This window comes from Leopardus geoffroyi, chromosome B1 (genome assembly GCF_018350155.1).
Source record: "Leopardus geoffroyi isolate Oge1 chromosome B1, O.geoffroyi_Oge1_pat1.0, whole genome shotgun sequence".
Lineage (NCBI taxonomy): Eukaryota > Metazoa > Chordata > Mammalia > Carnivora > Felidae > Leopardus > Leopardus geoffroyi.
In genome coordinates this window covers 6,567,572-6,593,921 of record NC_059327.1, presented here as the reverse complement: position 1 = coordinate 6,593,921, position 26,350 = coordinate 6,567,572, and the positions used below count along the sequence as shown (strand labels likewise).

Here is a 26,350-nt window from a genome sequence, read left to right as displayed (position 1 = left end):
GAAAGTGCCATGAAATCACTTGTATGTGGAATAAAAAACAAAACAGAAGAACATAGGGCAAGGAAAGAATAAATAAAATAAGATAAAATCACAGAGGGAGGCAAGCCATAGGAGACTCTTCAAAAAAAATTGTTTTTTGTGTATTTGAAAGAGAGAGAGAGAGAGAGGGAGGGGGAGGGAGAGAGAGAGAGATACAGAGCACGACCAGGGGAGTGGCAGAGAGAAGGGGAGACACAGAATCCAGAGCAGGCTCCAGGCTCTGAGCTGTCATCACAGCACCGGACACGGGGCTTGAAGTCTCAAACCCTGAGATCATGAGCTGACTGAATCAGAGTCCGAACCGGCTGAGACAGCCACATGCCCCAGGAGAACCCTGAAGTGGAGAGAAGAAAGTGAGGGTTGCTAGAGGGGAGGAGTGGGTGGGCTCCATTTGCAACAGGTGTTATGGAGGGCCCCTGTGGGGGTTGGCAGTGGGTGTTACATGTAAGTGCCGAAGCCCTAAATTCCACCCCTGAAACCTAGACTACACTCAATGTTAACTAAATTTGATTTAAATTTGGAAAATGGAAGGGGGACTGGGTGCTTCAGTCGGTTGAGTGTCCAACCTCAGCTCAGGTCGGGATCTCATGGTTCGTGGCGTTGAGCTCCACGTTGGGCTCTGTGCTGACAGCTCAGAGCCTGGAGCTGCTTTGGATTCTGTGTCTCTCTCTCTCTGCCCCTCCCATGCTCACACTCGGTCTCTGTTTCTGTGTGTGTGTCTCTCTCTGTTTATTTAAACGTTTTATTTCATGTTTAAATAAAACATGAAAACAACAGACCAGCAAATTTTAAAAGTAGAATAAGAAAAAGTATTTTTCCTCTATCGGCTCTGATATTTGAACATCCAGAATTCAATGTGATTTCCTGTACAAAATTCAAATACTGACATTAGTTCCCTCTACGTGTGGTGTGTATGTTTAATGCAGACTGGAAACAACAACAACAACAACAACAGCAGCAGCAACAGCAACAGCAACAGCAACAGCAACAACAGGCTTTACCCTGTCAGTGCCATTGGCCAACGAGCAGAGATCTCCTATATGGCCCTCCTCCCCTGGGGGGAACTGAAGGATCATGCGCTAATTCCCACTCAACAATGTATTTAGTGAGTCTCGCTCCTAAGAAATACAGGTGAGACTGAGAGCATCTATCCATACCCTGACCTGAAATACCACATTGTTGGCTCGGTGTCCACTTGAGACTGTTTTTCTGAGGTGTACAACCGAGGACCGAGATTGCAATGCAACTGAGCAGAAATCCCTGAGCCTCCTCCCTTGTGGAGGAGATTGTCCGATGGGGGGATGGTGGTCAACTCTGCGGAACAAGGTAGAGCTGCTTGGTGGCTCAGCAAGAAGAGGTGGAAGAAGGTTCTTTTCCCCCATTTGCTCTGCAGCCTCGTGGGAGGGGGATTGTTAAGGGAACCTAATCTAATGAACATGGGCCAGCAAGGCTCCACCCACCCGTCTCCCGAGAAATAAAGCACTTATTTGCTCCTTGCCCTTTCCAGGCAATTAGCCAATGTTCACATGAACATGTGGAGACTTTACAAAATATATTATGTATACAAGGAAATGCTTTGCACAGTTATGAATTCGTGTTTCCTTCTGCTCCTCTCCTTCGGACACAAGACATTCCTGAAAAGCCTGTCTGCTCCCACGTAGAGCTAGAGTTCTTCCAGTTTCCTGGTCATTTGCCACTTCTCCGTGTGGAAGCACTGAGATTGTGTCAAACTCCTTCCCCTGCCGGTGCATGTTTGGATATCACCGAGAGTCCCCACACGCACATGTTTGGGCACACGTACTTTACCAATACACAGAGAGTAGGGAATGGGATGATGGGACCGTGAGTCCCAGGCATTTTCACAGGGACTCCCGGTACTCTGCCTTGTTTCCACCTTCATGCCTCATTGGCCACTTCCTCTGACCCTTTCAGGCTCTGAGAGTGCCCGATGATCCTCGGTGCTGATGGAGGGGAGAAACCTTCCAAATACCCAGCATAATCCACACCTCTCCAATAACATCATTACAGCCGGCCAGCCTTAAAGCTCAGGATTCTCCAGGTCAGCTGGAACGCCATACCCCATGAATACAGCCAGATTCATGGTCCCTCCACATGTCCGGATCACACCCACCTACAACACACAAAATGTGGCCTACAAGGGACTGGGAGTGAGTGAGTAGTGAGTGAGGGCGGGTGAGTGTGCACGTGGGCAGGCGTGTATCTCAAAGCCTGTAGTGGGATCCCTGCACTGCTTCCTGAGACCTCTGTCCCTTCTTGTTCTTCCTCTTGGTAGCTCTGGCTCTGCCGGTGAGACAAGGGACTCGGTTAATGGCCGTTGCCCTCTGAGGTGGGATGTCCCTGGCTGAACTGTTGAGCCGGTAGATGTTTGGTTCACGGTGATCCTTTCCCATCTCATCTGTGTATTTGGACTGGTGAATTAGGACTGCGTCGGGGGGAAGAGCAAATTCTAGTTTCCTGAGGTTGAATTCAGACTTGGGACGGTGGCTTTCTTGGAGGAATCTCCACTGGTCTAACGTGATTGCTGGCAGTGGCGTCTCTTCCACGTGATCCTCCGATGGTGGCACCTCGATGCTGGGGTCGGTTTCAGGCCCCCCTTGGGCCGCAGCCGTGCCTGCGTGGTCAGCCTGGAGGCATGTGGATTCCCCAGCACCTGGCTCACTCCCACGGTCTCTTTCCAATTCACTCTTCTGGATGTAAAAGAGGACATAGGCGTGTTGGCTCAGGGCAGACGTCGCATCACTGGCGGTCACCTTCGCATCATCCATTTTGTACCACTGGCCGTTCCCAGCTTTGATGTAACAGAAGTAATGTCCGCTGTGACAATTCCAGCCCGCGTGCACCAGCACGGCATAGAGCACATAAGTCAGCGACCCCCCGTTCCGCCCAGACACGTAGCGTCGCATGTCAAGGCCCTCAGGATATTGCACTTCCTTCGCCAGTTTGCTGCCCGTGAAATGGCAGAATCGTTTCAATACGAGCATCAGGACCTTGGAGCAAGTGTGCAAAGTCAACGTCTTGGAAGCAGGTACCTTGTCGAGACAAGTACTACAATGATAGGCATTTTCACCATCCAACTGTTCGGGCTTCACCAAGTGTTGCAAAGCTTGGCTCACACTCTGAGCTGCCCTGATATCCAGGCTAATGTCCAGGTAAGGGTCCAAAGTGCTGGAGACACCCCGGCAGGGGAGACACTGGATGTGAGACCTCCAGTACCCCCCAAAGATTTGCCGGATGAGGGTGGCGTCCTGAGCCTGAGGCTCTGAAGGCTTGTCCTCACGCAAACACGCTTGCTTCATAGCGTCCAGAGTGAACATCAGAAACTCATGGGCATCCTCCTGCCTGTGTGTGTGGAAGACAGGAATAAAACCCAAGTGAGGGGGCGCCTGGGTGGCGCAGTCGGTTAAGTGTCCGACTTCAGCCAGGTCACGATCTCGCGGTCTGTGAGTTCGAGCCCCGCGTCGGGCTCTGGGCTGATGGCTCAGAGCCTGGAGCCTGTTTCCGATTCTGTGTTTCCCTCTCTCTCTGCCCCTCCCCCGTTCATGCTCTGTCTCTCTCTGTCCCGAAAATAAATAAACATTGAAAAAAAAAAAAACCCCAAGTGAGGATAGTTTCCTAGGACGTTGGCTGTAAAGGCTATAATGTGCTGGACTGTCGCTTAAGTCACGATAGATTTCTATCTTTATTGTTTCGGTCAATGTCCTCTATTAGCTACTTAAATTACATAGTCGGGTAATTGCCCCTTGTAAAACTTTTCCAGTATTTTTCATGGGTTAAAAACAGGGGTTTCTTGGCCTTCTCAGCAAGGCAAATTTGGTCCATATGCTGGCATCCATTTGTAGCCAAGGTGCAATGGGGAAGTGGGGATACTTTAGCATCCCTCCGTCACAGACCCTTAGTTGGCTGGTTGGTGATATCAGCAATTTTGTTTGAGGTATGCCTTGGGTCGCTTTGACATGTCAGGAACCTCTGTCATATCCTGCGTGTGGGACACCACTCAGGATTCGGGGGGGGATCTTTGAGGTAATGGAAACATGGGAGGAGCATGGGAGCTTCTCTTTGATCCCCAATGACTCTCCCTTGGGATGCCTTTTAACCCACTGGAAAAAATTTGACTGCAAAATTTAGGAAAGGACGGATCTTCTGTAACACTGCATGGCCTTAGCAGGATCTAGCAGTTAGATCTCTTCTGCAGGAAACAGGGCAAATGGGCTGAGTACCATCAGGCACCATCAGTTCATCCTCCCACTCTCACGTTAGGGAGCAAAGAGCACCCCTTTGGACTGCCTACTTCCTATTTCCCCACCAATGTTCCAGGTAAAAAAATTGACAATGGGGGAAAATTTGTCTTAAGTGGACCCAAGGGAAACATATTCTGTATTTGAACTAATTTAAGTTTGTTGGTTTAATTAAGATAGACCTGTCTTTAGAGTTATGAGCATTAAATATGAAACTGTTATTCTACCTAGGTTTCCTGAAGGTCAAATAAGCTCATGTTATCTCTGTTCCAAATTTTTAGCAAAAAGATGACTTAAAGTAATGGTTGGAGTGTCTGGGTCGCTCAGTCAGTTAAGCGTCTGACTTTGGCTTAGGTCATAATCTCACGGTTCGTGGGTTTGAGCCCCGTGTCAGGCTCTGCGCTGACAGCTCAGAGCCTGGAGCCTGCTTCAGATTCTGTGTCTCCCTCTCTCTCTGCCCCTCCCCCACTCATGCTCTATCTCTCTCTGTCTCAAAAATAAATAAATAAAGATTAAAATAATGGTTAATTTTGTCTGTCTCAAACTTTTCATGGGTAATTGTTAAGATAGCTTTCAAAGTCTTTGGGAACCTGAAACTTTAAAGTTTTGTTTGGTTGATAAATTAGGATTAAATTCATTGGACATGTGGGTCTTTTCCAAACGGAATGGAATGCTAAAACATTAATTACTGAACGTAGGTTTGTGCTTTTGACTTACTGACGAGAAACTAGGACTATTTGGGTCTGTTAGTAAACATGCTGTGTGCTTAAATGATTCATAAATTTGCCATCTAAAGAATTCTAGTAACAGTTCACAATTGGTTACTACTATGCTTTCACTGGAGACTCAGGTGTCTAAGAGTTAAAATTCTGCTAAATGTAGCTAAGACTGATGGAAATAAGGGAAACAGCTCTGTATGTAAAGAAGTAGGAGATGTGTAAGAAAGATATAAGGAATGGAAGTACATTTTTGTTGAAGGTAAAAGAAAGTAATTTTGTCCTAAATCAGACTGGTTGTTTGAAGAAAAATAGCTTGGGACAAAATCTGAAGGCAAAAGAAAGTTGTCGAAGGTTCATGACTGAAAATCTTTGGAAAGGAGTTTTATGTGTGGTCAGGATGGACGAAGGTTGCAATGAATGGGCTTTAAAAGTACACTGGTGTAAGATCTGCTTTTCTCTCTGTTCAAAATACAAAGTTTTCTTGGACTGTTGATCTGCTCTTGATACGAATAATGGAAACAAAGTTTTTTTTTTTCTTTTTTGTCTGCCAGGAACACCAAAGCTTTATGTTTCCTTTTTATCAGGTCTTTTATTGCTTAGTTAAAATTCCTCAATGGTAAAGGAACTAAGTTTTGCTAACAACTGTATAACCCTACATACTTGCTTTTGAGATTTTTTTTCCATCTTGGTTAAATAAATAAAGTTTTAAGATGTGTAATGATCTATGATCCTTTTTAGGATGTGTTTTACAACTTTCTAAGGTTTAACAAATTTCCCAGGATTCACAATGTAAATGAAGTCTTTGACCAATTGGGCCTCTTTTGGTATGCTAAGTTACTCTGGAAACACTGTCAAACAAATACTGGTATTGTTTGGGCAAATGCTGTAACTGCTCAGATTTAAATGCAATTCCTAAAGTTTTCATATGCTTTGGTAACAAGGTCTTCACTTGATATTCTGATTATTGAAGTGTTAGGGGTCACAGAAATAACCGAATTTCCTTATGGATTGCAACATAACGAACTCTCATCAGATTGTTAACCATCTCCATTTCTGAGATTTTGTCATGTATAATTATTCTGATGCTCTTACAAAATCACCTCAAGATTTATAAAAAGGGCTTTTAGGACAAAGACAGGTATTTAACATCTTTAAAATACTAAAACGAAAATGGGTGAGAATTTCCAGAAGTAAACAGTTGCGTTGAAACTGAACAAGAATTAGTAACATGGGACTAAACGAACTGAAGAAGATGGTCTTAGTTTTGCAGCTCTTGTTTTGAAGTATTGCTAGTTCTCTAATGTTTGCTCTTCTGGATTAAGGAAACTTTCTCTTCAGATACCCATGGTATACAAAAATAGGATAAAGTATTCATTTGTCAACAAACTAAAGCATCTAACTTTTCTCTCTACCTGAACCCTCTGAAATCCACAAACCCAATGAGTGTTCTTTCTTCCACGGCAATCATACTTATTTGCATAAGTTCAATAAGAATCTGTTCCTCTTGTAACAGGACACCATTAGAAATACTAGTTATTTTACCAAGGCTTTGACTGGAACGTCATGTTTGAAAGCTACATGCATAGACTCAGATATGACTATACAGCTCTAAAGAACTGATACTGACCTTAGGAAATGTGGAGCCATATAGCCCCTCAGAAATGTTGGCCTGACAGCTTGCTTACAGAGTTCCCAGCAGCCTCACCGGCTGAGTAAAGAATGTCAATTCCTGGCAAGTGCAGGAACCTCAGCATATCTTGGGGACCTTGAAAAGAGGAATTCGCCCAAATCAAGAGGCATTGCGGGCATGCCTTATGGCAACTACTTGGCTTGGCTTCTGTCCTGGAGAACCTCTAATAGTTCAGTCTAGAGATTCCTTATAAAAAGTTCCAGCAAAACAAATTTTAAAATATCTATATGACCAATCGCTGTTCTTGCTGAACTTATGTAAATAATTAGGCCAAATTTATGAAACTGAACTTGTTTAACAAGCGAATTAGCCTTAATTTGGTTATCTCTGGAGATGAGGGTTCTTAGGTAGAAAAAGACTGCCTCAATAATTGCATCTTTATGGATGTTAAATTCTAGTTCCGATTGTCTTTAAATGTTGTTTGCCTAAACTAGACAACTTGAGGTAAACTTCAGAAAAATTGTCACAAATAGCATAGGTATAGACAATCTTCTTGCTGGTTATTCTGTGGGGATAGTAACAGGATCCCATGGGTATATTACTTAAACAACTGGAAAGGGGATGGATTCCCCCAACAATTGTATACAAAAAAACTTTTCTCACTGTAGACCTATCAATAGATAAAGACTATAGTGCTTTATTAAATCATTCACTTGAGGCTAGGTTAATTCATAAATCTCTAAATATGCAAACCATATCCTCCCTAAACCTGAACTGACAGTTCCTAGAAACCCACTCCATAAAAACCCAAAGACTTCGTTTATTTAAAAGAGTGACATTCTAATACAGAAGGGAACTAACTCCAAAATGGAAGGGCCCCTACCGGGTCGTATTAAATACTCCCATTGCGGTAAAGATAGAGGGGCGCTCTTCATGGGTTCCTACATCTAAAATAAAACCTGTACCCCCTTCACAAAAAATCAACGAGCAGACAAATGTGCCTTCTCATTCTTGTGAGTGTCACACTTCTCTTATGATGGTGGTACCTTTCTTTTTCATTGTCCTTCCTCCAATTTATACTAACAATTCCTTTCTATAATGGACACAGCATTATGCCAAACTATAAAATCAGACAGCTTGCTGGGGATGTGCGGTTTCGCCCATGTCAAGCACATCTGAATTATCCTGGTGCGTTTCACCTTTACAAGGTACTGATTGGCAACCTCTAGGTACTTATATGTCAAAAATAATATATAACATTATATTAACATGTCTGGGGATAAGTCTATCACTCATCAAAATGTTTCTTCTTGGCTCATGATCAATAAGACTTGGCATTTACCAGGACATAACTGGACTTTTTCATACCCTCAAGCTGTTAATATAAGAACTGATTTTACAAATCCATAAGTTAATACCTGCCAGGGAGTGCCTAAGTTACAAAACCCTACTTATCACTGCACTGAGGATGGGATGTATCAAATTGGGGATGCATATTTATGGTTCACACCCACCATTGGTCGGCTCAGTCAAAAAGGCAATTTTATGCTGGAAACAAAGAAATCATATATATGATATCCGGACATACATATGATACGATATCCAGGGTAGCTATGGAAACGTGCTCCCAAACGGGCATACTTCAGGCTACCGACTGGCTTGCTACTGATTGAAAAAAGCAACCTGGAATCAGATGGCTAGCCCCAAACGGAACCCACTGGATATGTGAAACTAACCTATGGCCCTGGCTTTCTCCGGGATAGGTAGGTCACTGCCCCTTAGGATTTGCCTGGATTCATGGGTGCATTATTAAAACAATCACTGCCCCAGCTAACTTCCCAAATGTAAAACAAACATAGACACGATCTGTTTTCCAATGGTATGATCGTTTGGCATCCATTTTTGCTCCATCCGTGGGGTTAAAAAGTGTAATTTGGCATGTGAAAGCCCTTAACAAATACATCATAAGGGCACTCAGTGACTCACAAAATAGCATCTCCTTACTCAACACTGAAGTCGCACAGATGCGCAAAACAGTTCTACAAAATAGAATGGCATTAGATGTTTTGGCTGCTGCACAAGGTGACATTTGTGCTCTCATAAAAACAATGCTGTGCATACATTCCAGATTCCCGTGAAAGTATTTCTGGGTTTCTAACCGACATGAATACTCAAATTGGTGCTTTAAACAATCCCTCTCTTTCTTTTAGTGATTGGTTAAACTCTTGAGTGGAGGCTTTTGTCAACTACCAAAGACTTTTATTAGGGCTTCTTTCTAGTTATGCTAATTATGCTTTGCTGTTTTCTCCCATGTCTCTCTGCCTGGTGCAAAGACTCTATCGCTACGATAACTTCAAGCCAACGGATGATCCTTTCTATTCAAGGAGGATCATGTATGTTGTCCACGTTGGATTCAGCTGCCTCTACTTTTTGTAATGCCCCTATATGTTCCCCAGCTGATCAGTATTGACCCGTAGGTAGGGACAACTCTACAGCCCTAGTCAGCAAGAAGAAGCTACAGAAGATGAGACCTTCCACCTTCAGCAACCTTAAAGATTTAAGGGTCAAAATTGTTCAGGGCGGAGATGATGACGGACCATCAGGCAAGCTGAGGGGGGAGCAAAAGTTAGCAACCCCCCCTACCCCAGGTGGGATGTGTGTGACATTCCTCAGGCACTCCTGGCTGCCCAAGGACAAAGGGAAGGAAAGAAAACAAGTGGCTAACTGAGAGAGATCAGTCATACACGACCTGAGTGTCTACCAGTTTACAAATGTCTTGGTAAATTACAACATCACCCCTCCATAGCGATATGGGGAACAAAGGCAAGAAGGAAATGGCAGGTAAAATTAAATTTCCTCATAACCCTCAGCCCACGGACAAATACTTGAGACAAATAAAGAGTAGAACATTTCTCCAGGAACACCCTACTGGCCTGATGTTAATGCCTTACTAGAGAGAAGACAACCTTAGCTGGATACTAGCAAGGCCTCTGTTATCCTAGGAGTTCTCGTTAGCACATCAAAGTCTCACTGAAGGCCTCCTTTTGACTTTACCTTTCCAACTTCATAGAACCAGGAGCCACTCTTCATGACCCCAGGGCGACTCTTTCTGCCCATGGGGCCTGTCTCTGTGCTTTAATAAAATCACATTTTGCGGGGCGCCCGGGTGGCGCAGTCGGTTAAGCGTCCGACTTCAGCCAGGTCACGATCTCGCGGTCCGTGAGTTCGAGCCCCGCGTCGGGCTCTGGGCTGATGGCTCAGAGCCTGGAGCCTGTTTCCGATTCTGTGTCTCCCTCTCTCTCTGCCCCTCCCCCGTTCATGCTCTGTCTCTCTCTGTCCCAAAATAAATAAATAAACGTTGAAAAAAAAAAAAATCACATTTTGCACCAAAGGCTTCTTCATGAATTCTTTCATTGCCATCAGCTCTGAACCCCACAAACACCCTCCCATCACCCCCAAAACCTCATCACTATCACCTCTTCCATCAGACCCCTGGAGGTCCAGGTAACTTTATTTGCATATCAAGACTCTGGGCTGTTGGAATGTGAGCCTCTGTCAACTGACCAGCAGAGGGTGACAAAGGCCAGCATGGGAGCCTTACACTGCTTTTGGGAGGACCTAGAAAATGCTGAAGTTTCTGGAGTAGGGGGGGCAGTCACCAGCCTGTGCCTTCCGGTGCTGCACCAGCCTTTTTCTGGAGCAAATAATGAGGGAGCATGAGGCAGGCTGAGGGGCAAAGCACAAGCTAGCACCCCCCACCCCCACCCCAGGCAGGATCTGTGTAATATTCCTGGGACATTCCCAGCTACCCAAGAACAAAAGGAAAGGGTTTGAGTGTTTGCAATGGTAATGTGGGAAACTAAGGCAAATGAAAAATTAAATTTCCTTACTGCCTACAGTCCATTGACAAGTCCTTGAAACTGGCAGAGTGACCTCCCTCTAGGAGCTCAGCTGCCTTGATGATGGCACTTTGCTGGGGCAAAAGAGAAGCTTAGCTTAACATTATCCCAATCTCAAAGATCCTGTAAGTCTACTTCCTTTATCTCAACTGCTCCAAGATATATGCTGGCAATCAGACTCCAAGCTTATTGCCCCCCCCCCCCCCATAGACATCTGGAGGGTCTCATGAGTGAGGTTTTATTAAATGGTAGTAAGTGACATTTCCCTAGAACCAGCTAGCCCCTCAAGGCCCTGGAAACTTTGCTTCCAAAATACCTTACAGACTTACTCTATCCCTGACCCCCTCCCAACCTGAGGATGTATAATGGGTTACCTATCACAACCCCATGCGGCTCTTCCTGCCCATGAGTCTTGTCCCCATGTTTAATAAAATCACCTTTTTGCACCAAAGATGTCTTCAAGAATTCTTTTTTGGCTGTCAGCTCCAGACCCCATGAACCCCCCTTCACTCAAAAACTTAAATCAATGGGGGGGCTTCAAACATTTCCAGGGACTCAGGCTGGCTGAGATTGCCCAGTGGTGGTTCCCTGACTCTGAGTTGAGGTAGAAAATTCTAAGGATACTCAGGCAAGCATCAACTCTTTCTCCAACCTCTCCAGGAAGGCAAGAGCTGTTCCTTGGCCCCCAAGTAGACTTAGAAAACATTTTGATGACTCTGGCCATCCAAGAACAAAATCCCTATGTCTTCCAGCTCATCACAAGACTTATCTGGGCCTTTGGGAAATCGGTGGGGGCGGGGGGGGGGGCTCGTAAATTTTATTAGAGACTCCGCCAGGTCATGGGAACCCTGGTTGCATCTCGAGTTTTAGCACTGTCATTTCGCAGGGTCTGAACTGAAGTAGACAATTCTGAGAATACTTCAGCAGTGGGAAACTCTTAATCGTTTTCAGGAAGACAAGAGTGATCCCTGGGCTCCCAAATATTCTTAGAAAACTTTGTGGTGGTTCTAGTGGACCAAGGATGCCTGGAAATTGCCCCAGCTTGCTATGTGGAGAGGATTTCTAGGAAAAGGTTCAGAGGGAACACCAGGCCCAGTCCAATGTGAGAATATGGAGCAGGAGCCTGGAGTAGATGAAAGAGAAGATAGAGGTAGGTGGGGAGGAAACCTGAGATCCGTGCACAGGGCCAGTCAGTCCTGACTCTCAGGGTACACAAGGACAGCCCTGCCCCTGTCCTTACACCCTCAGAGTTCTGGCACATCAGTAGTCAGTGCTTACTTTATGATGATCGTCACACTGTTCAGAAAGTGCTACGGAATTCCTTTCCTGCCCAACTTTATATTCTCCCCAGGGCTCATTATCTTCTCGTTTTTCATGTATCTGATTTTAGATGTACTCCTTTCTAATTGAATCCTAAACTTTCTGCCCATTGCCTGAACCTCGTCTTTAAAAGTTTATTCTGGGGGCGCCTGGGTGGCGCAGTCGGTTAAGCGTCCGACTTCAGCCAGGTCACGATCTCGCGGTCCGTGAGTTCGAGCCCCGCGTCAGGCTCTGGGCTGATGGCTCAGAGCCTGGAGCCTGTTTCCGATTCTGTGTCTCCCTCTCTCTCTGCCCCTCCCCCGTTCATGCTCTGTCTCTCTCTGTCCCAAAAATAAATAAAACTTTGAAAAAAAAAAAGTTTATTCTGATCAGGTATGTCTATCGACCTCATCATCTTGTAGAACTGTCTCCTAGAGATGTCTGAGGTGTCCCAATCAACGCTGTTGCCAGCTGTGCGTGTTGCTCACTGCCACGTTGAGGGGGCCCTTCATTCTCTTCCTGGGATTCCCACAGGAGTGCTCCCCTGAGTCTCCTGTTCCCACGTTGTGTTGGTTCCCTATTGTCGCTGTCACGAATTACCATCAACTTAGTGTCTGAAAACAACAGAAATGTATTTCTTTTTTTACAGGTTTGGAGGCCTGAAGTCCAAAATGAGCCATTTTGATGGTTTCAGAGTGGCACCTCACTGGGGACACCCCTGTCTATTAAGGGATCTGTTTCTTACACACTCCTTTGTCTCATATGATGAAAACACTTCCCTGCAGTGTTCACAGTTGGCCTTAGCCCTTTATAAATCCAATGACTTTGCTGAGTGAAATGATAAATGGAGAAAATAGAGAAGTGATTTGTCAGAGTTGTGTCATTGAAGATCTGGTAGGATCCTTGAGAACAGAGACTGTACCTCATTTGTCCATATGTTTTCAATGCCTGGTACATAATAAACATCACCAGCACCAGCCCCCTCTTCATCCTTATCCTCCCCTCCCCCCACTCCCATTTGGATTTACTGCCCTTAGTAATTAGGCACTATTGTTACCTCTGTGTCCACTCCCTACCCTTCAGCAAATCCTAAGGTTCCTGTTCTTCAAAACAAACAAATATCCTACTTCAAGTGTAGTAATATTGCTTATTTCTCCTTGAATATACTTGGCCAGGAGTTTTAGGCACTGGCTCTTCTCTTTTATGCTTTTGGTCATTTCCTTGGCCAAAAGCTGGCGCAGGCTGCGGTAAGGCATGTCTGGGCAGGATGGTTAAGATCTCTAGTCCATTTCTTCCCTGAATGTAGAAGGGTACACTCTGTTTGGGAGTCAGCTGGAATCTCTGTGTGCAGGTTCTGTTCAAAGAGACCAGGGTTGAAAGGGAACAAGGAGAGCCAAGGGTGGAATAAAGCTCTAGGGACAGAGTTGAGCCCGAACGATCAGCAGTATGGAGCTGGTTTTCTTAGACTCAGTTATCCTTACAAGTAGGTCCCTATCACTCCCCTTTGCCTGCATCCAAGAGCTTTATCATGGCTCTGTCATGCCATTATCTTAGAATCCCTAAGTCTTGGAGAACACAAGCAGAGGAGGCTTGGAGACAAAAAATGATTAGGAAAATGCCCCATTTTCTGTTACTCAGACCCTGTTCAGTTTCAGTGATGAGGCACAGATGGTTCTAGACACCGGGAAAGCCTTTGACCGCTCTTCATTTCTAAGTCGGTCTTTACACAACCTAGGATGTGGTGCACACAATCAGAAGAGGTTATTCAGAGGTGAGACGACCACGGTTCTCTCAGATATCCACTTTCCCACGGAGCCCCTTCTCGGTATGCTCTGCGTGTAGGTAGTGGGGCTCTTGTCCTGTGTGCAGGATTCTCTCAAGCACTCAGATTCTCAAACTTATCAGGTCTTACATAAGTTTGTTTGATCTGTGGGGAGACTTGGTTGGAAAAAGAAGAGAATGGCATAAGAAAATGACAGTAGTCCTCATGGGTGAAGGTGTCCATACAGACAGTGGAAAATGGCTTCATTTCAGTCAGCAGCTCACTAGGACCAGTAGGACAGATCAGTTTGGATAATGAGGACATTTCAATACCTCCATGAGGATACCTAGGGACCTAGGTGTCCCTTGAGAGCAGAATGGCCTTCAGAGGAGGACAGAGGGCCCTTGTTATTTTGGATGCTCAGTTACCCAGAATGATGAAAATGGGAATTATTGAATGGGGAAAAAAATGTCAAATGGGAACATAAGCTACCAATACATTGGCAATAGAATGGAACAAAAGTCCTTCAGTTCAGTCATAGTGATTTAGGCTAGATTGACGAAGCAATTGGTCTGAATAGTGACGACAGGGTATTTTGCCTGTGAACTTGTTCCAGACTCCACTAACTCAGGTCATACTCAATCATCCTACCCGGAGCTCCCCTCAGGCCTCCCATGAGGCACAGAAACTGCCATGTTGTATGTTACTTTGCTGGACATATATTCATCTTCCCATTAAAGTCTGACCTTCTGTTCCCCTAGTTGAGCAAGGAGGTGAAGATTTTGTTTAGTTCCTCTCAATATCTCCTTTTCAAAAAGTGCATCACAGTGAAATACCACTGGACCTGAAGGCAAGGCTTCTGGATTTGAGTTTTGAAGCTCCATCTTGGTTTCTAAGTAGAGGTGTGGGACACAGAACAAGGGTCATCCTTGAATCTTGGATGCTCCTCTGGTCAATGATCTGTAGTTGCCAAACTTCACTACATAGCAGACTTGATTGGAAAAGTGATTTTAAAAATTCAAATTCTTAGCTTAAGAGTTCCCAATATGGGGGCACCTGGGTGGCTCAGTCAGTTAAGTGTCCGACTTCAGCTCAGGTCATGATCTCACAGTTTGTGAGTTCGAGCCCTGCATTGGGCTCTGTGCTGACAGCTCAGAGCCTAGAGCCTGCTTTGGATTCTGTGTCTCCCTCTCTGTCCCTCACCCTCTCTCTCTCTCTCTCAAAAGTAAGTAAACGTTAAAGAAAAAATTACGAGTTCCCAATATGAAAGCATTAAAGTGAGGACAGACCTCTGAATATTCAAAAATATTCTAGGTAACTAGAATCAGTGTGGTTCTGGAAACATCGACTTATATTATCTCCAAGGGCACTTCTAGCTGTAATATTTTCATGCTCTCACAATTCGAGTGTGACACTTACACTTAGTTTTATGGTTGAATGACACAGCTGGGGTATCATGGAACTACTCCTCATCCCGTGCAAAACCCAATCCCCAAATTCTAGGTAACTGAGAACAATGTCAGTGAAAAGACAGGGGTGAAGAAATGTCACAACACATTTGCACATATTAGTGAGTAATCTATGTAGATTTATGGAATGAGTAAATTGGGTGATTTGTGAGGGAACCTAAGTGCTCCTGAGGAAGCTGTTTTTAGCCCGAGTGTCTGAGTAAATGGTAACAATATTTACCAAGATCTGGAATAGTGAATGAAGATCACTTTTGGGAAGAAAGTGATAAATTGCAACGAAAACAAGTTCCTTTGGGGTGCCTACCAGAAATCCAGTTGGGGAAGACCAAGGCCCTAAAAAACTTTAGCAAGATGTTAGAGTTTGAAATATAGTGTAGGATTTTTGTCAGACAAGGCCCATTCGGGACAACAGAAATCATACTGGATTTTTAAAACAGGAAATTTAATGCAGGAACTTGGTTACACGGGTGGTGGGTGGCTGAAAAGGCACAGAGATGAACAACCACAGGCCCAGAAGAGCAGAAGGGAGAGGGGTTATAAGGGGCAGGAGCTGGAAACCCTGCGGTAAGCAGCCTACAGCTGGAGACCGGATGTGTGAGTACGGGACACCCATATCTGTGCTGGCGCTCAGACCTCTTAATTGGGGAGCAGCACGTGGGTGTGGCTTAAGACTTGAGGAAGGAGGGCTCCGTGATTGGGGCTCAAACAGGGTGGAGGCAACCTGCACCCAGGGTTCACACTTCTGAGAAGGAGACATAGCCAAACAGGGGCGTGGAGAGCCAGGGCACACGGCAAAGCCGGTCGTGGCTCAACTGGTCCTCTTAACTACCAAGGGGACAGACGCTGGGTGCTGCTGGTCCTTTCGAGAGATCTTGTCGGGCTGCTGAGAAAGCCGAAAGAAGCGGGCGCCTGGAGCCCACCATCTGCTGCCGTTGGGGTGCCGGTGGCTGGAGCAGGAAACGGAAGCAGGTGTCTTCACCTTTCGCCTTCATTTCCCGTCCACTGCCAACGCGCTGACAGGAAGCCAGCTGGCCACGGGGTCTGGCAGATGCAGCGTGCAGGGTGTCCACACACTGCCGTAGAGTGCAACACAGAAGAGGGGCTTGGAGCCCGGAAATGCTGGTAAGCAGACGGTGCCGTGGCAGTAGGTGAGACCTTGAACCACGGGAGCATGTGGGGTTAGAGAGAACGTATAACAAGGCGGATGAAACCAGGGTGCGTGCAAGCCCAGCAAAGAGGGAACAAAGGAGAGCCAGGGAGGAAGAGAGAGAAAAGAGCCGGACACTTAGGTCCTCATGGGCAGAGGAGACAGCAATGAAGGAGACAGACCTCATTGTGAAATGTTTGTGAAAGAACCCAGATTGAATGACTACTGGCCGTGGGTCACTGGGGTTGGCCCTGGAATCTTTACTAAGAGGACAGTGGCCAGCACGTGTCTGAGAGGTCACTGGCTCCTTATTACGAGAAATCCCCGCGGCACGAAGACGGCAGGGGACATTTCTGCAAGTCGAGAAGCAAGGAGGGAGACCATAGGCACACGACGGTTCATTTTGCAAGGAAAGGGAGAAAAAAGGAAGGAGAGGGGGAAGAGATCTAAGTACATTTAGGTTCTGAAAGGCAGTTAGTTTTATCTGAGACCGTGGGAAAGAATTTTGGGCAAAAGCCCAGGACCTGAGCAAGTTCCTCTGATTACAACAGACAGCTTTATCTGCCCGCTGGTCTCTTACGGGCAGCCGATTAACCATAATCGTTAATTCAGCCGATTAACCATAAAGGTATGTAGCAGCACCAGAACACTTTTTTTAAAAACACATTTTTATTTCTTATTTTACAGCTTTTTACAAATTGACCTGTCCCAGGACGTCGTGTTTTATTTTGCTCTCTTATTTGCGTCTCTGCAGGAAGCAGGCCTTCATCGAATAGGTAAGAAAACTCTCCAGAGCAGAGCTGAGGGGATTTGTTTCTTCTCTTCTGGAAGGGTGTGCTGTAAATCTGTGATGAAAACAGCCTGTGAACTGTATCTTTCTCTGCCCGAAAGCGGGGACTCCAGATTTTGGCAAATCAGGGCAGAGGCAAACCTCAGTTTACCATTACCATCAGCCCCAAAAGCAAAGACCTCAGGGTCACAGAAGGAATTTTGCAAAGTGTCTAATTTTTCTGCAGCTGATTTCAGCTGCTTCCTCCACCAGCTGCTCACTGAGCTGCTAAAAGGTGTTCCAGCCGGGGCCCCTGGGTAGCTCAGTGGGTTGAGCGTCCGACTTCAGCTCAGGTCATGATCTCACGGTTGGTGGGTTCGAGCCCCGTGTCAGGCTCTGTGCTGACAGCTCAGAGCCTAGAGCCTGCTTCAGATTCTGTGTCTCCCTCTCTCTCTGACCCTCCTCTGCTCATGCATGCACATGTGCTCTCTCTCTCTCGCAAGAATAAACATTTTAAAAAAGTTAAAAAAAAAAAAAAAGGTTTAAAAGCTGTTTCAGCCGTAGGCTTCTGTCCTCATCTGGCACACCATTTTGTACACATGCTAAGAACACAGGACCAAAAAGCCAAAGTCTAGATACGGCTATAACTAAGCTAGTAGCTGTGGGATCTTCCCGGGCCTTTACCTCCTCATCTGTAATAAGAGCGTTGAATTAGATTATCTCTAGGCACCTGGGACTTGAATAGGCCACGACGGGATCAATTCTCGCGGCAAGTGGCCAGAAGGAAGGTGCTACCCAATCTTTGGCCAACCTGAACTTTGACACGGGCCAGTTTCTTTGGGTCACTTCATGTCCCCGATTGGACAGAGTGTGGAGGACATTCTAGCAACTCTTACCTGGGAAGGATACGGAGGGGTACTTGTCAGCAGTGCCGCGAAGGCAGGTGGTCTATTTACTAGGTGGTTGACTCTTCTTATAGCACGGATCCCAGAGTCTGAACAGCAAAAGCCAGGGTCACACATGGGTCTGAAGCCAGGACTGTCACTTCAGAACCCATCTGAACCATGGTCCCCCCTTTCCATTCTATCTGTTTTACCTGTTCATTCACTCCCTCACTGACTTCATCAGTCAATAAAATAGTGAATGGGCCCTATGCCAGCAAGTGGGGGTGCAAAGGTGAACAAGACTCAGTGCCTTCCCTCAGGAAGCTCAGGGCCTAGGGCGGGCATTTCCCTGCAGTGTCAGAAGCTGGACTGATGGCTTCACTCAAAGAATGCAAACTTTAGAGGGCAAGAGAGAAAACCCAGAGCTTTGCCGCACGGAGCTCACAGCCAGAGTATCTTCGCCTCTCTTTTTTTGCAGCTGCGGCTTGGCTTGTACTTGTTCTTCCTTTTTCTTCCACAGAGTGGTGTCAGTTCAGTTCTACAGCCCCCAATCTTAACCTCAAAGGAAAGGCACTCGGCTTCACGGTGACCGTCCGGTTTCAGACAACGTGGCTCTCTGTGCATCCCTCCGCTAGCTAAGTGAAGAAAGCAAGACTTCCGTTATCCAGGAATCCGTGACCAGAAAGCAACATGACATCACCTGGGCCTCACCCACAATTCCCCATTAGCGAATCTCCTGCAGACACAAAGTCTAAATCTAGAGGTCAGAAAAAACAGATGCCTCCTGAACGGCTTCATCGGAGTTCAGACTCACTGCACCATACACACAGGGTCCTTACTTGATATTCACTTCCCTCTGCCACAATCATGTCTAGGATATCTAGAAGCAGAGTATTTCTTCCTGGGAGGGAGACAGTACGCTTTCTAATCCCAATAAACAGTCCTTTCCAATAAATGATCTTTTTTCATGTCTCCAAAATCAATAGGCTCCGATATACAGTGAAAGGTAGAGACTGGGCCGTTTACACTGTAGGCAGACCGATGAGAGACCAAATGCACTGTCGTGCGGCTGTGGACAATTTTAGGTGCAAAGTTAAAGAAACATGGTGCTGGTCCACACTGTAAAAAACATCAGGGGCGCCTGGGTGGCGCAGTCGGTTAAGCGTCCGACTTCAGCCAGGTCACGATCTCGCGGTCCGGGAGTTCGAGCCCCGCGTCGGGCTCTGGGCTGATGGCTCAGAGCCTGGAGCCTGCTTCCGATTCTGTGTCTCCCTCTCTCTCTGCCCCTCCCCCGTTCATGCTCTGTCTCTCTCTGTCCCAAAAATAAATAAAAATAAACGTTGAAAAAAAAAAATTAAAAAAAAAAACAAAACATCAATGGAATAATGGATTTAACTCTGGCAGGCAAATTTAGAGTGGCCTCAGCCGTGGCTTTTCCTTCGGAGCAAAGAGTAAGCTGAGGAGAGTAAAAATATTTTGAGAGGGATGAATGAAAAAATTTCTTGTGGTGTGGGTTCTCAGGAGAAGTGATAGAAGGAACTGGCAGTTGCTCTCAAAAGGAACTTATTCTTGGAAAGTACAGCGTTGGGAGAGGGGGAACAGACTACACATTAGCTGCCATACAACTGAGATACTGCCATGCGGAAGAGACACTGACGCCATGCCCAGTTAGGACGCAGACCAATGGAAAGGAATTGCACAGCCTTAGATTTCTGTTCACAGTTAGAGGAAATTTTTTCAGTAGTCCCATGCTGAACTGGGAATAGTCTGAGTTACAGAACAACTGAAATTCATCACGCTTCTGGGCAATCAACTAACATGGAATACGTATCAGGGCAGATCATAAGAACAGGAATGATGATAAGAACAGTGACATCAAAGCAATAGCAACAGTGAACTTTCTCAGAGAACAGAGGGCGTGCCTGGCTTTGTTTAAGCGGTTTATACAGAGGGATTGTTAAACTTTCCTCAAGCAGTTAGTTTTCCCCTTCAGACAATGAGTAATGGATCCTCTGATTTTTAGCCCGACACGTGGATACTTAGCATAAGGAGTCAGCTCCTGGCCCCGTGTCCTTGTATGGCCACATGGACGAGTTTGGACCAATGGCTGGTTCTGTGCAATGTCTTTGACCATGCTCTTCACTTGCTTTTCAGCCCTTTCCATTAGAGCATCTTTAGAACCAGATAAAACAGTGCCATGTTTAGGATGCAAGGTTGACCTTCCTCTCTGGTCTCAATATGACTTAATGGAGAAGAACCTTCCTTCTACCCACACTGGTCAACTTACCTACTTTTGGACTTTTACATGAGAAACAAATAAACTATCCTTTTTCATTTACTATCTTTTTAAGTTTCTTTGTTAAAACAAGTTAGCCTCTACTCGAATATAACAAATTTCTTAATATTTTATATTTTTAAATATATTTTAAATGTTTATTTATTTATTGGTGGGGGGGAGGACAGAGAGCAAGCAGGGAGGGGTTGAGAGAGAGGGAGGGAGAGAATCCCAAGCAGGCTCTGCACTGTCAGTGCAGAGCCTGACACAGGACTTAAACCTAAGAACCATGAGATCATTGCCTGAGCCAAGACCAAGAGTTGGACGCTCAACCAACTGAGCCACCCAGGTACCTTGAAAAATACCTTAATCTTTAAAACCATCCTGTTATTATTACCATTTATAGAAAGAAAATTGAAGCACACGAGTTCATACAGTTTATAAGGATTGGAACTGAGATCCAACCTCCAATGTCTTGGCATGATAGTCTGTTGTTACCTCTTGTATCGACCATTGAACTCACTTCCAGCTCTAAGATTCTGTGTAGTTGTGATGGTGGTGGTGGTGGTTGTCCCAACTGGAGCCCATCCTGTGCTTATTGTTAGGATTCAAATGTGTCTGAGCTGAATCTGAAGACAGGGAGCCCTTAACTAATGAGTCAGAGGCCTGATGATTGGGGATGGAGAAGACAGCTTAACATGTGTTTCTCTACTTGGATCCATTGTCTGACCTTTGAAGAAAGAGAGTGGGGCAGAGGCTAAGTAAGTGATTTGATTAAGTGAGACTTTGAAACATGAGGGCATGTTTTTATGCCTGTTTTCAAAAGTGCAGTGTAAATACCACATCCCAGGAAGCCCCTCCTGATTCTCCAGTTAGAAAACCAAGCTTCTCTTTGTCATCTGTATCTCTTATGGCACTTATGAGAACTGTTTTGTACTATAGCTATTTGTGTATCTTCCTGTCTCATCCATTCACCTATTTACACATTTGAAATTTATCAAATTGCCTATTTATTATTCTGGACAACCTACTTTTGACCAACACAGAAATAATAAAATAATAAACTTCAAGCAAATTAAGGGTGAAGACCATGCTCTATTACATTTTTGATCTCCATTTTACTTACTTTTGATATAATGCCCAATTTCTCATTAAGTGGTAGGAACACATTTCATATCTATTGGTTTGGTAGGCTTACTGAGGCCTGATTGTGTAATAGTTAAGTGTAGAAATCCAGGAACCATGAAAAACAGTGTTTCACAATACATAGGGAGTCCCCATTAGAAATGACTTCATAACAGGAGGAATGAAAGACAGTTGAGAAAGGATGGGTATAAAAATTTTTTAGGGATAGTCTTGGCTGTACCTGAGCAAAAAGAAACTATTTCAAAGGTGTCAAACATTGAAAAGCAAACTAAGCAAGATGCTACTTGCTTAAATGATATAATTTCTCACATCAGTATGTGAGAACTAGAAAGAAATTCTAAATAATCTAAGATTAGGAGAATTGGACCAACTGGTAAGACATAAAAAAACAGACTAAGAACCTTTTGAGTTTAGTTTCATTTAGGTTACAAAAGCTATACTTCTCTAAATTAACAAATGTGTTTGGACTTTGCCTCTGAAATTTCTCTCATTTTAGAGCAATCACTTTGACATATGCTAAAGCTGTGCTGAATATTACAGAAGAAGGAAAGATCTAAACATAAAGAGAAGTCTGAAACCCCTTGGTGGAGCTTTTAGGGAAATTAACCAGATACTTCTCTGTTTGGAGTTAGTCTGGCTCTGTGTGGTCCCATTGTTTTTTTGTCTAAACTCAAGAAAAGATTTCCAGGGGTGCCTGAACGGTTCAGTCAGTTAAGCGTCTGCCTCTAGATTTCGGCTCAGGTCATAATCCCAGGGTCATATGATCGAGCCCCGCCTCAGGCTCCATGCCGAGCATGTAGCCTGCTTACACTGTTGGTGGGAAAGCAAACTGGTGCAGTCACTCTGGAAAACAGTGTGGAGGTTCCTCAAAAAATTAAAAATAGAACCACCCTACAACCCAGCAATAGCATTACTAGGAATTTATCCAAAGGATACAGGAGTGCTGATGCACAGGGGCACATGTACCCCAATGTTTATAGCAGCACTTTCAACAGTAGCCAAATCATGGAGAGTCCAAATGTCCATCAACCGATGAATGGATAAAGAAGATGTGGTTTATACATACAAGGGAATACTACTCGGCAATGAGAAAGAATGAAATCCTGTCATTTGCAGCAACGTGGATGGAACTGGAGGGTATTACGCGAAGTGAAATAAGTCAGTCTGAGAAACACAGATAACATATGTTTCCACTCATATGTGGAACTTGAGAAACTTAACAGAATACCATGGGGGAAGGGAAGGGGAAAAAGTAGTTTCAAACAGCGAGGGAGGCAAACCATAAGAGACCCTGAAATACAGAGAACAAACTGAGGGTTGATGGGGGGGATGGAGGAGGGGGGAAGGGGAAAATGCATGATGGGCATTGAGGAAGGCACTTGTTGGGATGAGCACTGGGTGTTGTATGTAAGGAATAAATCACGGGAATCTACCCCCGAAGCCAAGAGCACACTGTATACATTGTATGCTAGCTAACTTGACAATAAATTATATTTAAAAGAAAAAAAAAAAGATTCTCTCTCTCTCCCTCTGCCCCTCTCCCCTACTCTCTCTCTCAAATAAAATAAAATAAAATAAAATAAAATAAAATAAAAATAAGAAATAAAATGAAAGATTTCCAATAACTGGTTTGTCCCGGGACCTTTTAAGAACACAGGAATGAGTCATACATATTTCTAAACCCTCAGCTTTCTTCTTAAAAGACAGATTGCCACCCTTACATCTATTAGGATTTCCTTTTACCTGAGAAAATGCCAGCAAGGAGAATGAGAGCAGCAAAAGTTAAGAAAAAGATTCTCATGGCTCCAGACATCAGTGGAGAGAGGACAAAGGAGGGACAGTTGCTAAAATCCAGCTCTTTTATCAAGAGAAGTTGATTAAAACAGGTTCTACAGCTCCGAAAGGGCTGGAAGTCAACTTTGGTTTGTAATGTCCATTAGGAAGAAACTATTTTTCATGCTCTACTGAATAGCGTGTGGGCCTCTGGGTCAGGTATTACCTAAATGAGGTTTACAGGAGAGTAAAGCAAACAACCTGTCCTCCAGCCCGGATCCCTCCAGCCTATGTCTCTGCCTAGACGTCTCTTTTTTCCCTCAAGCCCCATCTCGGGTACCTTCCCTTCCAGAAGATCTATAGTCCCCATTCCTTTTCTTCTTCTCTAAGATATTACACACAACTTACTCTCTTATAAGAGGACCCAGCTGTTATTAATGGGTGCCTGGTATAACTGCTTTTCCAAAATCATAGTATATGAAAAATTTTTATCTGTCCAATTCGACTATAAACTCCACAGATGAAAACCACTCTCCCTCCATCCTTTCCTTTCCATTCACTCTTCATGACAGAGCTTTGTAGCAGTAGATATTCAAAATATATGTTCTTTGACTTATTAATAGCTGTCTAGTTAGAAGAACTCATGAATAGTCAACTAATTAATGTAGAAATTATTAAATGTTCAAAGTTTTTCATCTTAAGAGGATGATGATGATGATTTTAAGTAGGCTTCATACCCAACATGGAGCCCAACATGGGGCAGAAATCAAGACCTGAACTGAAATCAAGAGTCAGATACTTAACCAACTAAGCCACCCAGGCAACCCTGTAAGATATTATTAAGGATAAGGGCATTATGATTCAATATGACCATATCTCATATGTTATGGGAATAGCTTTCATTCAACAAATACGGGTTGGAGAACTACCAGGTGTATTTATATGTTACTAAAAAATTTGAACTTTATCCTAAAATCAAAGGAAAGTTATTGAAGGATTTTAGGTAGGGGAGTTACTTGAAAGATTAAAACTCGAATGAGTAATTCCATTTTGAATAAAGCAGAGTGAGCTTCTAACAGGTGGACCCTCCCACCGATAACAAGTAAAACTCGGGGGGAACAAAACAAAACGAAATAAAACAAACCGACAAAAAAACTACCCGAAGAATATGAAAGTTGAAATAAATACAGGCATATTTTGGATAAAAGTCAAAAGTTGGAAAAATGGAACAGCCCAGAGTATGTTCTCTCTGACTGCAGTGTGGTATGGAGAGGCTAAAACAAAACAAACAAGATATCCACCCTCCTTCTAAACTTAGAACACAAAGATAGAGCTAAGGAAGAAGCGCCACAGCTTCTGGAAAGGAAAACCCAGAAAAGGGAGCTTAGGTTCTATATGTGAACTCTGCCCATAACTCTTGCTAACCCCTGAACCACGCATTCACCTTGTTAAGATAAAATGAAACAAACACGCAAACACCCCTGAGATTTGAGCCGCTGCCCATTACAGATGAGGTGATATTTGCAAATTGAGTTTAATAGAGTTGCTTTCCTGTCAAATCAAAACATCAGCATTCTTCAGAAGATGCACCAGTCTTCAGATCCTTTTCAACACAACATTCACAGCGTCCTGGACATCAATCTTGTTGAAATAATCAGACAAGGACCTTAATATATCCATTTTAACACACTCCAAGTAGTAAAGAAAATACACATGCAATCAATTTGAACTCAGGAAGTCTCATTAGAGAACAGAAAATATAAAAAAAAATTTGATACTAAAAAATACAATATCTGAACAAAATTAACTAAATAGATTTGATAGCACCGAAAATATGACAGGATCAAGAGTCACTGAATCAATAAAAACTATGCAATCTGTAGATCAGAGAGAAAAAAAGATTGAGAGATATAGGCCGTCAAGGGTCTGATGGATAACATCAAAAGCTAAAGCAGACAGGTCATTGGAGTCCCAGAATGAGGAGAGAACCGTAATGGGGTAAAAAGTAGTTCAAGGAAATAATGGCTGAAAATTCCCAAATGCGGTGAAAGACACAAAATGACAAAACCAGGAAGCTCAGCGAATTGCAAGGAACATAAAAACCATGCTTAGGCACAACACAGTCAAACTTCTGAAATCCAAAAAAAGGGAGAGAATCATGAAAGCATCCAGAGAAAAGTAACACTTTGAGTTCAGGGAAACCGCAATTGAATTACCATCAGCTTCTCCTCAGAAACGAAAGAGGTGAGTAGGGTGAGCAGGTGCACACCCTGCTGTGCTGAAGGAAAACAAGCAGGAGCTGCCTGCCCCAAACTCCACCTGCAGGAAGAACTCCTTTAAAAGGGGAAAATAGAATAAACATATTTTCAGGGCGAAGAAAACTGAAAGTTTTCTCTACCAGAGATTCCCTAAAGGAAGTTCTTCAGGCTGAAGGGAAATGCAAGAAGGAAACTTGATTTTCAAGGAGAATAAAAAACATCAGAAATGATAAATATCAGAGGTGCCTGGGTGGTTCAGTCGGTTAAGCAGCTGACTCTTGATTCAGCTCAGGTCATGATTTCATGGTTTGTGAGTTCGAGCCCCGCGCTGGGCTCTGTGCTGACAGCTCGGAGCCTAGAGCCTGCTTTGGATTCTGTCTTCCTCTCTCTCTGCCCCTCCCCTGCTCACACTCTGTCTCTCTCTCTCTCTCTCTCTCAAAAATAAATAAACATTAAAAAAAATTTTAATAAAAATGAATTGGAAGTTTATAACAATAACCCATTTAGGAAATTTCCTAATATTTGAAAATAAAAAAACATAATTCTAAATTATGTATGCATCAAAGAACAAATTAGAAAACATTTCACATTGCACATAAAGAAATACCAATATATCTGAGTGCCTGGGTGGCTCAGTTGGTTAAGTGTCTGGCTCTTGATTTCAGCTCAAATCATGATCTCATAGCTCGTGAGTTCCCCACCCACATCTGGCTCTGCACTGGCAGTGTGGAGCCTGCTTGGGATTTTCTCTCTCTCCCTCTCTCTCTGCCCTTCCTCCACTCACACACTCTCTCTCTCAAAATAAATAAACTAAAAAAAAAAAAACAAAACCCAAAAAAACAATATGTCAAGTTTTGTGGGACCCAGCAAAAGAATCACAGAAATTTGTGTCCAAATGCTTATTTTAAACAATGAAAAATGTCTACACTTATGACTTAAAATTTCATTTAAAAAATTTTAAAAATGGAGAACAAGGGGAGCCCAAGTACATAGAATGAATGAAAGAGCAAATCCTATAGACATTA

General features: G+C 44.1%; 2 protein-coding genes and 1 long non-coding RNA gene across 3 annotated transcripts; 1 reads left to right on the top strand and 2 right to left on the bottom strand.

The window, feature by feature from the left end:
- Positions 1–2,097: 2,097 nt before the first annotated feature.
- Positions 2,098–9,761, bottom strand: LOC123583914 (ubiquitin carboxyl-terminal hydrolase 17-like protein 11). The gene is made up of 2 exons (XM_045451120.1): positions 9,699–9,761; positions 2,098–3,443 (listed from the first exon to the last, which is right to left on the bottom strand). Exons 1-2 carry the CDS (start codon positions 9,759–9,761, stop codon positions 2,262–2,264), a joined length of 1,245 nt encoding a protein of 414 aa, XP_045307076.1. The 3' UTR covers positions 2,098–2,261.
- A 5,394-nt stretch (positions 9,762–15,155) lies between these two features.
- Positions 15,156–17,072, top strand: LOC123584316. The gene is made up of 2 exons (XR_006705313.1): positions 15,156–16,195; positions 16,908–17,072. It is a non-coding gene; the product is annotated as an uncharacterized LOC123584316 (long non-coding RNA).
- A 370-nt stretch (positions 17,073–17,442) lies between these two features.
- DEFB107B (defensin beta 107B) lies at positions 17,443–25,580 on the bottom strand. The gene is made up of 2 exons (XM_045452094.1): positions 23,038–25,580; positions 17,443–18,508 (listed from the first exon to the last, which is right to left on the bottom strand). The coding sequence occupies exons 1-2, from the start codon at positions 23,105–23,107 to the stop codon at positions 18,315–18,317; spliced, it is 264 nt and encodes an 87-aa protein (XP_045308050.1). The 5' UTR covers positions 23,108–25,580; the 3' UTR covers positions 17,443–18,314.
- Positions 25,581–26,350: the final 770 nt, after the last annotated feature.